Below are 15,289 nucleotides of genomic sequence, written 5' to 3'. Positions count from 1 at the left end.
CGGACAACAGGCTGGTAATGAGCCCCAAGGACTTTGGCCCGTGGATGAACACCGCACACTCACGGTGAAATGGGAGCGTGACAAGCGCCCCCAGTGGGGTAATAGGACTGAAATGATTTAGGGTCATGGTCTGAGCTCAGAAGCTTCTTCAAATTCGAGTTCAGCGTTTCTGGAGATGATACACCTTATTGTTTCAGTTAGATGGGCGCTTGTATCCATTTTATTTCCCATACTCCTACCTTTGATACATGATACAAATCTCCAGTGTTTAAAACTTCCCTTGTACATTTTTGCCAAATATATATATTTGTTTTAATTCTCAATATACAAGGAACATTCCAAATGATGTTATTTGTAAAATGAAGAAATTATTGGATCTTTTCCAGACACATTTCTGTGCAAGCACTGAACAGCCAACTCAAAGCTTAATAGAAAAAACGTTTATTTTCCCCTATTCACAAAATTAAATAAAAATGAGTACATTATCAGATAACATCCCACCTGCACCACAGTTGAGCAAAAAAAAAAAGGTACTACATCAAATTCACTTGCCAGCCTTGATATCAGATAGAAACAAAGTGATGAATTTGTTTTCTTCCCCAAGGTATGCACCAAGCACTGACTCCTTCAGTCCAACCACAACATCAAATGGTCCGCTATAAAACAACGAAAACAAAAATTTCTTTAAAAGAAAAAAAGAAAAGAAAGGAAAAAAAACTTTTAAAGTCCGAAAGATTTTGTGCGATAGAGCACAAAAAATATAAAGTAAAAAAAAAGTTTAAAAAAATAAATAAAAATGTCACCAGCATAAAATATTAAAAAAAAAAAAAAAAAAAAAAAGCTTGGACAACTTTTGTATATAACTTAGTGCATCCCAACATGGCAAAGAGTGGTAAAGCCTCATTTTGTTACTCGTTCTTTGTGGCTGCATTCTTGTCTTCTCAAGCCCATGAATCCACCCCGCGAGTGGCCGCCTCCCATCTCAGTGCTTGCCCACCAGTTCAACACAGAGATGATGTCATTAGCCGTCACCCTTAGGCTCGCAGCAGCTTACAAAAGATCTAAAAATTGCACATTTGTGCTACAAAAAAAAAAAAAAATTGAGGAGAAAACCCAGATAACGCTTATTCTATAAAATACTTAACTCATAAAGCTAGAGTTGATACTGAGGAAAAGACTTTTATTACTCAAGCAGGACTAGATTGCAGTATTTTCCTGTCTTAGGACCTTGGAGCACCCTTGGTGTGATGTTAACTGGCAGGCAAATGTTGATACTCGCAGTGGCCACGAGGGCATAAACCTTAGAGTAGGGCTGGTGCAAAATTACATCACAGCAGTACTTGGGTGCACAACTTTATAACAGGCCAGCAGCCATAACACACATCCATTACAACTGTCCACTATGGACAAATGCCTAAATGATAAAGCTGGATAAAGACCGTCACTCTCAAATAAGCTTACCAGTGTCAGGGGGACGATTACTACTCGGAACTAAGAAGAATCAGTGTTTTCCAGGCTTAACCTACACAGTATCAACGGGTGAAATCTATGGCGGCTGGCAATGACAGTCACTAGTTTGATCAGACGCTTGAGAATGGTACCTTATTAGTCCAGCACAGTTGCATTGCCTTCGACAAAGCTCTTAAGGTCGATCCCTCTTAAGGGACCCATTATAAAATGTCTTAAAAAAAAAAGAAAAGAAAAAAGAAAGGAGTAACACTCATTGAAAAGCATGCAATGTTTATGACATGGAGAAGCCTTTATCTTTCATTTGCAACAGCTGTCACTGAACACAGCGCTGTGGTGAAAGAGACAAACATGATTGACAGCTGCACTGGGGCATGAATGCAAAATACTGTAATTACTTGGTTTATCTTTTCTTACACCCACTTTAATCCATTAAGGAGCTAAATCATGAAATCATGATACTATGTTAAAGATGCCTCAAGTCTTACCTAGCCATTTTTACCATTGCTTAACATTATGCTTACATCAGCAAGCCACACAGTCCTAAAATCATTTATAAAAAAAAAAAAAAAAAACCTATATCTTAACATCAGTATATTATCACTGAATGTCTTACATTTGAAATTCTAAATTTCTTACAAAAAGAAAAAAAAGTGCATTTATACCAGTAAGAATCTATTCATTCTTGGATGTCTTATCGCTCTCGTTATGTCAGTTTGGTAAATACTCTAAAAGGCGGGAAAACAGCAGCAGAAGTATTCTCAACTTGCCTGTAGTATTTGAATTTCTCGTTGCGGTGAGTGACTCACTGACCGGTCAAACGCCGATTCCTGTATTAACCTATAGTGGGTCTTCATGTACAACCTCCATACAACAGGGACACCGATGACACAATATGTATGGATGTATGGGAGGACGACGGAACCAAGCACCTGATAAGTCATGGCGGCCTCCTTATACTGATACTATAAATCAACTTGCACTGGAGCAACAAGACAGATACCCACTCAAACATGCGTCACTGAAAGAGGTGATCATACGCCATGCAATAACACGGTACTGCAGTGGTTTAAACCTTAGCGAACAGACCTACTGCGACTTTTTTTTTTTTTTTTTTAATTTTTCAATCCTCGAATGAGGAGCAAAAATGATTCGAGAGGAATTCAGCAACCGAGGGGGAGAAAAAGGAAGGAAAGGAAATCCAGCTACATGTACATGTGAAAGAGTGAATAAGACCCACGTTTATGCACTCCACAGCAGTTTATGCCATTTGCTGTAAAAAGGTGCAAAAAAAAGTGTGAGCATGTTTCCTGCATTATTACCAAGTAAAAGCGTCTTTGTTTAGCCTCTGGTACGCCCGGAGGTGACACGTAATCGTTAAGTCACGCGAGCATGTTTCAACACATCATCATGTGTGTGTGTGTGTGTGTGTGTGTCATTCTACAGACTATGTGCATTGTGATTTTTGGGATGATGGCACCCTATGCTGGTTCAAATAATTCCTTTTTATGTACCTATCTGCCACCCCCTCCCCTCCCAGCCGTCAACTATCTTAACAAAATAATCGAATCGAGGAGGGGGAGGTCAAAGCCAGCCCCGTTTTTGCCCTCACCTACCTAGGATCCCTGCGGTGCAGTTTGTGAAAGTCACTTTTGAGTGTGTTGGATTTAGTGAGGCGTTAAATCCAAGAGGTATATGTATATCCCTAGTTAACCCTCCCTCACCTCCCACCCTCCCTCACAAGAGACACACAGGGCACAGGGGAGGGGGGGGAAAGCAGGCCATCCACTCTGGGGAGGTTCAAGGCCCGTCACAACCCTCCAGCTCTCGTTTCTCCCCGCGATCTGGGCAGTGCAATGAGTTCCCCAGTAACCCTTCCCTTCGACAACCTGGGGAGGAGACAGACAGGAGGAAGTGTTGAGCTGTCAGAATGAGGAAGAGGCCACAGGATCAACTATGACTGAAACATTCTGGATCAGAAAATATCATTGGGAACAAGATGTATCACTGCTTTTATCAATGAGCTGGGAGTGTCATCATCTCCGGGGGGGGGGGGGGGGGGGGGGTGTTATTGCTTATAGACTTTTTTGAACGTACCTTACAGGTCGGTCCTATGAAGACTTGTTTAGACGCCATAACACGCAGACAGGCGTTCCTTCAACAAAGGTGGGAACTGCTCAGAAAATTGCTGCCAGTTCTCCTCCCCGACCTGATCCTTGAAGCCATGCAAGATCTTTGTGGAGAAAAGAGAAAAATCTAAATGCCGAGCTCCTGGTTCAAGTTTGGAAACTGCTATAACTGACCAATCAGCAAGCTCCACCACACTCAGTCGCTAATCATCCGCACTATGAGTCAGATTTCGAATGTCTAATAAACTCATCATCACAATGTAGCGAGCCGGCTCCGCACATCAGACCAACGCGTTTGACCCGAGATCACCACTGACCTTATAAAACATGTCTCGGAGGTCATCCTTAGGGTTGACCCAAGAGGCCACAGCATCACAGAAGAAAATGAAGTCCTGGACACAGAGGACACATGGAAGTCTGAGCTTCACATCATAGTGAACCGGCAGGACAGTGGTGTGGGCTAGAAGATGACACGATGGACAATAGTCACAGTGAGCTACTCACCTGGACCACTCCCGCAGGGTTCACTCCAATCATCACGCAGATTCCCCGGAAGGCTGAGTCCTTCTCTTCGTTGTCTCTGATATTCCTCAGCGAGGTGCACCTGAGAATTTTCACATCAATTCAGTTTCTCCTCATCAAATCAAGCTTCCTCTTGTGTTAAGTATTTCCTCATATAGCACAAAGGAAGATGGCTCTGAACCCGAAACATACAGAGACTGTGGCGTTTCAATCAGTGCATATACCTCCGCACGAGTGACTCACCATGGTCTGATGAAATTCTGAAGCTGTGGTGCCACTTCCTGAGGACAAACGTAACCCAGTCTACCAATGGTAATGGCTGCACATCAGGGAGGAGAAAATCCACTGAATGCTTCATAACACCCAACGACCACTACCTAACATTTGCAACAACCAACGCTGACTTATTGTGTGTGTGTGTGTGTATAAAATCGTGTGTACCTGTGTTTTCCAGCAGTGTCTTGGGTGTGTTGGGTCTGTTGATGATCTCCACGAGGTGCGGCAAAACCATACCCACGTATGGCTGCATCTCTGCACCTAGACACACACACACACACACACACACACACACACACACACACAAAAGAAAGCAAAAATTTTAATTGGAAACTTGTAACAGGTCTGACTTAAGCTGCCAATGAGGTCAAGCGCTTCAAGGAGCACAACAACAACTTTCTTTGCATACTTGTTCGTCTTGTACTGACTTGGTTCTAAAATTCTTTACAACAGTTTGTCTCCAACCAAAACCAACATTAAACTGGTACGGCATGTAAAAGGAGACCAAAACTACCTCTTTTTGCTGGGTTGACGGCAGCAAAGAGGATGTTCTCTCTTTACTGGCAACCACCACATCCAGCCATAATTATGTCGTCATTGCACATGTAAAAATAAACAGCATTTGCACTTTAATTCACCCGATGAAAACGACTGATCGCAACATTCAAAGAACGTTTAAGGTCCCAATTGTGTCCAGACTTGGCTTTTGTCACCACATCTAAAACTTAACTGTTATTGTAACCAACTTTCCTTTCTATACTCACACCAATCATTGTATAATGTCTTCGTAAATTTGAATCAGATTTTTATTACAAGTTGGTATGTTTTGATCAGGATTACTATATACACTTGCTCATGTGAAGCCATAAGACTAATATTACGTTGTTTGTGTGTGTTGGTAAAACAGAATAAAGGAACAGTGTATTAATCGATTTGTGCGTTCTGGAAACAAGAATCCTAAAAATCCACGACTGCCAGGTTGAATTTCAAACTATTTGACACTCTTTGGTCAACATGATGTCGTTTCCCATGACCCTACGCTCACCTTGACTTTCCTTTGTATGCTGATTGACACTTCTGCCTGTGAAGATACCACACAGAGGGTCAATGGGCAAATTGGATCACGCACAGCAGCTTGTCGGCCATGCACTCACTGGCACACGTTCATGCAACGTGCAGTCATTGGACTGATATAGGCTGCGTCCGAATTGCCAAGTGGCAACCTACATCCTACTGCTACGACCTACCGCTACAGCCTACTCTTACAACCTAAACACGGTGGTACCATTCAGACACCCTAGAAGACTGGTGGTGGAGCACGACCTCTGCTGGCAGAGCACAAATACCACTATTAGGTAAAGAGCACCAACGAAAGCCCCACCTGCTGGCCTGACTGTCGTACTGCACTCCACTCTGAGCGCACCCTTCATTCATTCTCTATTATTAAGCACATTAACACATCTGTAAAGATGTGTTCACACTGCGTCGCATTTGGTGTGACCACACCTTTAGTCATCAACAATGACTATAAATGTTCGTGTCGTATAAGAATAGGAGACTGTTGGTGGCGCAAACTTGGCTTGCGGGTCCACAAGTTTTTAGGGGACAAAGAGGAAGTCGGCGATGCGTTGTGGACCATAGGTTGCTCTTTAGGATGCACCTGAACCGACCTACAATGTGGGCGTGTTTAGGCTGGAATTTAGGTTGCGAAGTAGGTCGCTACTCGCGCCAGTTGTCGTTTCGGACAGCCTACAACCTACGATCCGACCTACTTGGCAATTCGGACGCAGCGATAGTCTGGGGTTGCTTCTCATGGCAAAAATGTTAGGAAATGCTCACACTGCCTGGTTGCATTTGAGAAGGATACACATGTACTAGATGCACAAAATATTCTGCCATTTGTTAACTGAAGACAATGTGCTGTCAAGATGTAACAACCAAGGTTAATTGTTAAAAAGGAAACCAATCTGATGGTTTGGTACATTTTTCTTTGCCCACATCAGTCCCAATTATTGATATGAATGAATATTTACATGGAAAAAGTGACCCCTGAAGTTGGCATGATTCTATCGACGAGAGAAACCGTCACGTTACTTTAGAAATAAGGAGTCGTGAAAGATCCAACTGTGTGAAAATGTAACGATTACAGCAACTAAAATCATCATTATGTCAGTATTGTTAAAACAGTCCGAATGTACCTGCTTCATCATTTCATCAGTCGTGTTTTAGTGTTGTGGAGCCGTCCCCAACTGGCAGTGCCGTCCACCATGCGTTTAACTACAATCTGACACAAACCCATGTTTTTCATGGTTTATCATGAGACCAGGAACCATTTTATTCCCTAAGAGACACTTAGCATTGGTGTTAGGAGGGAAGCATCAGCAGTAACATGATCTGTCACAGGTTTTAATTTTAGCCAGCCAAAGTGACAGTTGGTACCAGTTGAAGTGAGAAGCTGTGAGCAGAATGTTTCCTAGATTGCTATGCTTTGCTAATTGGAATGTTTGGAGTTCAAAGTTTGTACATTCTGTCCACCAAGACATCAGAGTCACTAGCTCTGATGTGCACACAATTTAACAATCACATACATTCACCCAATGTCAGTTGCAACACTGGCACACTGAGGGAGAAACACTAGTAATAATCATAGGATTAGAACAGATTTAGCCAGTACTGATCCTTTGCAATTTATCTGGTGTCACCCTGACAAAGACTAAGGACATTCTTTGTTGCACAGAATCACACACAAGCCTTCACACACGGACTTGCAGACATGAGCCACCTTAACCTTTGAGCAACTGAGGCCTGCTGTATCTGGATCAGAATATATTATGGGAACAAAATGTATCATTTTTGGTCAATGAGCTGGGTGTTTCATCATATCCAGATACTGAGGCAACCAAATTACAAAAGACAAGGCACCTGCTTTCTCACCCATTTGCATGGAGATTTCACCAATGGCCCAGGTGGCGTTGTTACACACAGAGATAAACTCTGGATTGAGGTTGAGCCCCAGGATGGGCATGAATTCAGCTAGAGGGAGGAGAGAGAGCATAGAGCACTGGTTACAAGCGTGGAGTGGCACCTGGTCTTACTGAAGAACCATCTGAGCGTCTATAGCTACAACAGGTATCCTTTGACTCACCGATGCAAGGCTTCACATGGAGGAAGCAGGCCTTCGTCAGATCACCCAGCAAAGCAAAAGAGCTTTGCCTCACTTCAGGCATCGTGTCCTGCAACACAACCAGACATCTTATTACAGCTGCACAGCAAATATTTCACGACCACTCTGGACTAAATGTAAAATTAACAGTCCCTCATACCTGCATGCACTGGAATAGCAAAGTCATGATGTTAGAGCGGGCCACGAGCTGTTCCACATGGGCCCCCAAACCCTCGGCCAAACCACTCAGTAGATCCAGGGCCACAATCATAAAATCCTTGTCGGGAGCCTCATACTGGTCCGGATGCTGGTTGTACATCTGAAAAGACAGGACAGAGCCATTCGCTTGTCTTCATCTCTGCTACAAGATAATCAAATAAACAGCTTTTTTTTTTTTTTTTTAAAGTATGTTAGCATTCTCACCATAGCCTGAGCTAAGGTCTTCTGGACTAGAGTGACACAGCGCTGATAGACTGGCTCACAGTAAGGCAGAAACCCACTCTGCAGGGCAGTGGCTACAGACGACAGACACTGGGGAGAAACAAAGACGTGAATGTATGATTCATAGTTTGTGTGTCTTTTCAGGCACTCCTCTAATAAAAAGTAAGTTTCTTACCTCCAGTAGAGGAAAAAGATCCTTGTCTTCATCCTTCAGCTCATTCCACTTGGCAATAAGGGGGGGCATCAACTTCTGAATGTACTCCTGAGAAACAAATTGGAAACTTCTCAGGGTTTCGGACGAGCTTTGTTGTACTCCTTCAATAAATGAGATGTAGTGCTTCAGTCTGTCTCACTTTCTGGGGCACTTACAGGCTGATTGAGGTGGTGACCCACTGAGTCTGCCAGAGTTCCTATAGCATCGTAGAGAATGAGGAGATTCTTGTGTTGGTACTTTCCAAAGGCGAAGACCAGCGTGTCTAAGATAAAGCTCAGATAGGGAACCAGCTCCGTACACGCCTCCTCCTCCAGGGTGGCAAACGCACTAAGATGGAGGACAAGTGGGTATCAATATCTATTCTAAGCATGTAATTCAAACAACTTGGAAGTGATGAATGAAATGATGTGGATCAGAGAACAATATGGGAACAAAGTGTATCATTGTTATTCAATGAGCTGGGTGTTTCATCATTTCCACATTAGAATGGAGGGAGTGTGAAGCTGCTCACCTGCACGCAGCCTCCTGCACCCTCTTGTTTCCATCCAGGATGCGTTTAAGGAGCTCTGTCATCAGGGGTTTGAGGTAGGAGTCGGGAGGCTGGGAGACCACCCAATGTGCATAACGGCTAAGGGTCCAGCAGGCAATGGAGCGCACCAGAGCCTTCTTGTCACACAGACACTGGATGAGGTGGGGGATGAGCTCAGGCAGGTAGGGCACCATGCCCTGCATGCAGCCTGACACACATGACAGAGGGATAATCACCTTTTTTATTCTCTCGTGTGACAGTTAGGGATTTAAAGCTTTTACACACCAGGGGAGAGACAAATTAATAATGCAAAAATGCTCACATGGAAACTTATATGTTTAGTTAATTGTGTGCTGCATATGCAGCTGAGGGGCCAAACAGGGGGAAAAAAAAAACACCCTTCTGGCCTTTTAGCTGACAGAATCCAACATAACAGAGCCCAGATCTTTACTGATATTAAAGACAACTGTGCTTTAAACATGCATCAGTTTGGGATATTTGTATATTTAGTGTTCTGCCTCTCAGAATTGAACTACATAATTCTGTCGTCAAAAGGGGAGAATTACACTGTACAATAGCTTAGGTGTTAATCAATCTGCATCTCTTACCCTCGGCTATTGCCCCCAACACCAATATTCCAGACTCTTTGATGACCCAGTCAGGGTGGAAGAGCAGGCCTTTCAGGAGTGGCAGGAGGTGGGGCAGTAGCTCATCGCGGAAAACGTTTGCCAACACGTCAAGTGCCGCAGCCGAACACTTACCTGCATTGAAACAAAAGGCTCTATTACAAGCATTCCAAGACCTAGCATTTCATCAATAAGAGTATGTGTTGGTGAAAGCGTTACTGCATTTGTTCCCCACTTACGCAGGTTCCAATCAGACAGTGTGTCATCGTCGTCATCATCGTCGTCCTCAATGTCCTCACCCTCCTCTCCTTCCAAGCCTTCATGCTGCAAAGTGACAGTGCGCGACTTGTGGAAACGAGGCTTGATGTCCTGATCGCTGTCTGGCACGGCCTCATCCTCCTCCACATCTCCCTGCCAACACACGCAAACATGTACTCACCCTTCAAATAAAACCCACAACACTACATGGCAGCAGGGCCAAAGTTTGGGATTAAGTCTTGTTTTATTGATGGCGTTATCTACTAGTGGCAAGACTGTGCTAAAGCATCTGACAACATGGTAGACTTGAAACTGTTTTATCAATGAATTGAGTGATATCTGGGGCACTTCTTTATCATGCGCTGTTTTGAAACTGTCCAACAAAAAGAGCTCACCTTCAATAGAATGATGTCTATCTCTGAATACTTCATTCCATTCACCAAGATAGGGATCAGCCTATGGGAAGAGGGGAAGAAGAGGAATTTCTTGGTAAATATGGCCAACAAATAACATACTGAAGTCATTAAGTGATGACACTGTATCAAACAGAATAAAAAAACGAGGAATTTCATAGCTGGTGCAGAACTACACATAAATAAAGCAAATCATACAAATGATTCCAAAACACACGGTTCTTCAGTCTTTGGCATGATGGGGGGGTCAACTATTATGAGTTACTCACTGCACCAGGTGTCCAGACAGCATCTCTTTGCAGATGGGTTGCTCTGCCAGAGTCAACCAAAACTCACAGGCCTCCAGTGCCACGTTCTCATCTGGGTCCTGGGTCCGCTGAAGCATGTACTGCAGGAGACCAGACAAGAGGTATTTGAGCACAAGACATAACCTTTAAAAAGGCTGGCCACAGAGCCTTAGCAATTCTGGATCAGAACATATAGGAACTTTAGGTATCATTCTAAGTCAATGAGCTGGGTTTCTCATCATGTCCAGGTGTGATCAATCATTTGTTATGCATCTAACTGTGCACACGCGTGTGTTCCAGTGGCAGCACACAGCTGACAGGCCAGTTGTCCAACACTCACCTGGATAATGCTGTGCATGTGCGGAATGAGACGGTCGATGCGGACCTCCAGTAACATGACCAGAGCCCGGCACACATTCTTCCGGACCTCAGGATCCTCGTCAGCAGCCAGTGCAAACAAGCTCTAGTCAGGGGGAGAAGAAATAAGATAAGGCGACTTGCAGAAAAACAGAACTCTTTAGTAAAATCCTTTTCTTTTACTCAAACACTAACCTCAATGAAGGTGTCAATGTTGTCCATCAGGGCCTGGGCTCTGCCAATGATGAATTGGTTCACACAGGCAATGGCATGGGACCTGCAGGGATGAAAGAGGACCAATCAGAGCGTAGTAATGTGGGATGAGCAAGAAACAAGCAAAAAAACATCAACATTGGGGTCGGTCCAACAAGGTTCGAAAATAGCGCAGATTCTGTTTGGAAAACCAAACGTAGACCAATCCAGTTGAGCTAAAAATATTCGGGTAATGTGTCAAGATGTGTGTGGTCATAAGTAAGGGTTACAGTGCAACAGTCAGATCTAACGATATGTCATGCTTTATTGCTAACAGACACAAAAAATGAATCCTTCTTTTACCTAATTTTGGGACTGCAATGCTTGAAGAACTGAAGGAATTTAGGTATCATGATATTGAGCGGCCTGTTTAAAGCGTCGCTGTCCAGCAGCTCAGACGAGTCCTCGCAGATCTTCTGTAGTGCTCCAAACGAGCCCTGAGACACGGACACACACACAGAGAGGCTGTCAAATCAAACGCAAACGTACAAGGACACAGAGGAGAGAATGAGACTGCATCAGAGCAGACAAAGGCAGATTTCCACATGATATTTAGCAAAACTATTCTATTTCGCAACTGCAGATGCCATCTATGTGCAGTCAACGCATCAACTTGCGGTGACTTTCATGCACCACTGCCATATTGCACCATCACGTCAGGGTTGAAGACTCACACAAAATTCACATCCCAAAAATGTTCGTAAGAAAGTACAATTTTGTGTTTTACTCCAAAACATTGGTGTAGCTGCAATACGGTGTAGTTTTAAGAGTGATACTCAGCAAACACTGATACGTGAACAGATCAGTCAATGCATGTAAATAACCCATTTGCGCTAGCAGAATGCATTAATGAAATTTACTTACATCTGCATTCATCCTTATTCTGACTGTAAATTCATGAACTTGTTATCTTTGTTAAGATGTCTAAAACTGCGAATCATCTGTTAGGATAATCATTTTGAGGAAGTTATATCAATAAAAAAGGTTTCTAACTTTTTTTTCCTTTTTTTTTTTAAATCTCACCCCACTGACAAAAGGACTATTTTAAAGTTCCTTGACACTCGCCCTGACTGTAAGTGTATCCATGATGCAGCCTGAGCCCTTATTCCTGTCGTCGCTGTAGTCAGCTATCAAACACATGAAATACGCCCAAACACCTTAAAAGCAAACTTGTACGAGGGCAGATCAAAGCAAGTGCAGACCTCGCATGTGTTGTAATCTTCTGAGTTGAGCAAGTTGCAGAGCTGGGGAAGCAGCTCGGGCCATGTCTGTAGCTCTCCCTTGGAAGCAATAGTAGTGATCAGGATGCCTGGGGGGGTGGGATGACTTAAGTTAGTAAATGACAAAAGGACAGTGAGCATTTGTCTTTGCATGCTGTGCTCAGGATCAGACAGTATGAATACAAACACCCTCACAGGCAGTCAGATGTTTTTTAATGCATCATCTCCAGAGGTTAACAGAAGGTGAAACGAGTAGGGGTGTGCATTCACCCACTCCCTGAAGACAGAAACTCACCAATGGTGGCACGAATGAGCGGTGAGGGGTCTCCAATGTTGTTGAGACATTCCTGCTTGATGAAGTCAGCAACAGCTGAGGGGAAGTTCTGGTAGTGGGCCTTTACATTGTTCTTCAGTATTAGACCACTCAGAGAGCGAGTTGGCTCATCTGTGCAAATGACAATAAAAGGAAAGGTGAAAAAAGTAAAGCGCTGAAAATAATGTTTACGTAGCTGAAACATGATTGCCATGTTGTAAGAAAGCAACATCCGGATTTGACAAGGTACGCGTCTAAATATTTGATTCACTTAAAACTCAAAATCTTTGGCATCACTGTGTACAGGTGATGGGCATACAGGTGATGGGCATACTTGGTAGACAAGATAACCAAGGCGTAACGAAAAATACAAATAACACTCCAACTTTAACAGAGTACAATCCTCCAGTGTTGGGAACTCTGATACATCAACACATTTGGATGTTATGCGGACATTATGACACACTACATAGCACTATTTTCCTACATTTGTTGCCAGATTTTCAACTGCAACGTTAGAACTGTACTTGGAGCAACAACTTGGGACACACCCAGGTACACACATTAATGCCAGGTCTGGACAGGGCCAGTTATCGGCATGTCATGTGTGAATGAAAGATGGAAAACATCTACACTGTATTAACCCACCTTCAGTTTTGAGTCGTGTCAGGACAAAGATGAGATAGTTGTTGAAGTCAGGGAACTGGTTAAGTTGTTCAAGTTTCTAGAATGGTGGCTAAGGAAAATATCACCTTGAGCTTCAAAACCAAGCAGCTCACTTACCACGGGTTGATCGTTTTGCAATTGTCAGAAAACACACAACTGTAAACATTGTTTTCCCTAGATTTGCAGCAGACTAAAATATGAATACCCAGTAAATACTTTATTTTTTCTTCCCACTTTATCTTTTAAATGGTGCTTAACAGTGTAAATGAGACAACTGTTATTTCAATAGTTTGTTCAAAATCTGTTCAATCCTGGTTTTGCATGCCTTTTGGGTGCCCTAAATAAAAAGAACAGGTAACAGTCTGTGACTCATTCAAATTAAAAATGTGCAATGAATGGAAACTCAAGCGCATTTTCACAGAGCCAGTTGCTATTTTCTCTAGCAGGACCTTGCAACACTGCTTGCAAAGTATTGCACTTGTTACACAGTAGTAGGATACTTGTTGGACAGCTCTCTGCGTGACGGTGTTTGGTGACTGTGAGTCCTTAAGCAGCTGGAGGACCTGCTGAAGTCCCTGCTCATCTGGCTGCCACTCCATTCTGTGAAACACACAATTAATCCCATTTTACAGTCCCATACAAGACTTCCGATATTTTCCATATCACAAATTAGTTAGTTAAACAAAAAAGGTGAGCAAGTGGACTCTGGATCAGACAGTATGAATACAAAAACCATCAGTGGGAGTCAGATGTGATTGATGCATCATTTCCAAAGGCCACATGTATGTTCAATAGCTGTCTAGATATCATGTTATATATGGAGCATGGTATGTTTTATCAAACAATCTAATCTGCAATGCTTGTTAATCATTTACACCACTCACAATCCAATGTGCAACAAGTAGATCAATATTTCATGGACCTGCGCTATGACTTTTAACATCCAGGTAATATAACAAACTTCTCACCTGTTCAATAGTTTAAGAAATTTTAGAAATCATTGTGTTGACTTGTGCAATTAAAGGCTAACCGGAAAAACATAATTAGGTTAAAATAGCCTTGGATTTCCTAAATTGGGTTATGTGACATTGAGTAACAGATGTACCCCCTGGTGCCAGGATGCTGGCATCTAAATACCGATTAAAAAAATTGACTTCCGGCCCAAAAAACGAGGATATTAAAAGACACGGCCAGCTAAAATCGTCATGACCCGGCTTAACTGCTTGAAGTTAATCCTGTCCCCACCCCCACGCCACTCGGTAACTTAATCGAAAATGCAAAATTACTTTGTGACCGCATGTTTATTGTTAGGATCATAGCACCGCACAGTACTACACGTGGGCTTACAGCTCGTCGTTTACTTGTGGGGTCACGCTCCGCAACGCTTTGTCAGATTGAGAAAAAATGTCAGATCAACTGAGCTAGCAATGTAGACGTACCGCCTTGTCTGGCTCTGAGTTGGCAATCAGTGTCGTTGTCTCTGCCCACGAGTAATAACGATTATTCTACACCTAACTTTAAATAAGCACAACAGTAATTTAGACAATGCAAAATATATTTAAACAAGAGACCGGTTGCTACTTCAGTTGTCCTCCTTTCCCAGGCCTGGTCGACAGAGCAGTTTTAGGGGAGGTTGTCACAATGTGCCCGGAATTAAAGTAAGCAAATACTGCCATCAACTTTGCTTTAAAAATGTCTAAACCTAGTTAACATTTTAGTGACACCCCACATCTGAAAACCCACGAAAAGCATCGCGGTGAACACCTTATCGTTAGTTAATAACAGGAAAAAAACTTGGTGAACACGTTTTGCAAGGCAAGTTAGCGTTAGCCGCTAAACCGCCTGGACATAGCCTGTAGCTGACATTGCTAATGATGCTAGCAGGGCTAATGCTAAAACACCAACACTTGTTTGATACTCGTCAAAGAACGCCTTACCAAGCGAAGCAGTTTAGTCGATTTCAAACGTTTTTCCACTTTATTTTCAAAATACAAACCTACTGTACGTACAATATTAAGTTCAGAGTTGAATTTTTGGTGCTGGGCCGCTCTTCTGCCGTGCCTTGTAGCGGTTCTTCACGTTCAAATGAGCACGCCGATTGAAATTGGCTTGCGGCGGCTTCCGTTCGACACGAATTTCCTTAACTACGCGAGATC

General features: G+C 43.0%; 1 protein-coding gene and 1 non-coding gene across 4 annotated transcripts; both read right to left on the bottom strand.

Moving 5' to 3' along the window:
• Positions 1 to 357: 357 nt before the first annotated feature.
• On the bottom strand, positions 358 to 15,286 carry LOC147245240 (transportin-2-like). 3 transcript variants are annotated; one of them, XM_086186090.1, is made up of 26 exons: positions 15,143 to 15,286; positions 13,634 to 13,733; positions 13,116 to 13,191; positions 12,450 to 12,599; positions 12,137 to 12,243; positions 11,238 to 11,371; positions 10,878 to 10,959; positions 10,666 to 10,788; positions 10,308 to 10,426; positions 10,021 to 10,081; positions 9,607 to 9,778; positions 9,350 to 9,502; positions 8,724 to 8,949; positions 8,368 to 8,539; positions 8,174 to 8,260; positions 7,981 to 8,088; positions 7,718 to 7,876; positions 7,540 to 7,627; positions 7,329 to 7,427; positions 5,440 to 5,475; positions 4,560 to 4,655; positions 4,362 to 4,437; positions 4,101 to 4,200; positions 3,914 to 3,988; positions 3,565 to 3,700; positions 358 to 3,356 (listed from the first exon to the last, which is right to left on the bottom strand). In XM_086186090.1, the coding sequence occupies exons 2-25, from the start codon at positions 13,730 to 13,732 to the stop codon at positions 3,593 to 3,595; spliced, it is 2,706 nt and encodes a 901-aa protein (XP_086042216.1). In that variant the 5' UTR covers position 13,733; positions 15,143 to 15,286; the 3' UTR covers positions 358 to 3,356; positions 3,565 to 3,592. The 3 variants fall into 3 exon arrangements, with proteins under 3 accessions (XP_086042216.1, XP_086042217.1, XP_086042218.1); XM_086186091.1 differs by lacking the exon at positions 5,440 to 5,475 and having other exon boundaries at positions 7,317 to 7,427; XM_086186092.1 differs by lacking the exon at positions 5,440 to 5,475 and having other exon boundaries at positions 360 to 3,356.
• Positions 13,839 to 13,906, bottom strand: LOC147245241 (small nucleolar RNA SNORD41). The gene has a single exon (XR_015110276.1). It is a non-coding gene; the product is annotated as a small nucleolar RNA SNORD41 (small nucleolar RNA).
• Positions 15,287 to 15,289: the final 3 nt, after the last annotated feature.

This window comes from Aulostomus chinensis, chromosome 18, assembly GCF_037954235.1.
Source record: "Aulostomus chinensis isolate RoL2024-O1b breed Wild chromosome 18, RoL_Achi_v1.0, whole genome shotgun sequence".
Classification (NCBI taxonomy): Eukaryota; Metazoa; Chordata; class Actinopteri; order Syngnathiformes; family Aulostomidae; genus Aulostomus; species Aulostomus chinensis.
The sequence above is the reverse complement of the archived record's forward strand: the minus strand, read 5'-3'. Positions and strand labels throughout refer to the sequence as shown.

Excerpts from the sequence above, each read along its gene's own strand:
- LOC147245240 (XM_086186090.1), bottom strand. The coding sequence starts at position 13,732 with ATGGAGTGGCAGCCAGATGAGCAGGGACTTCAGCAGGTCCTCCAGCTG. Across the intron at positions 10,789-10,877 it reads ACATTGACACCTTCATTGAG|AGCTTGTTTGCACTGGCTGC; the intron begins GTTAGTGTTTGA and ends CCCCCTGACTAG. Across the intron at positions 3,701-3,913 it reads TCCGAGACATGTTTTATAAG|ATCTTGCATGGCTTCAAGGA; the intron begins GTCAGTGGTGAT and ends TTCTCCACAAAG.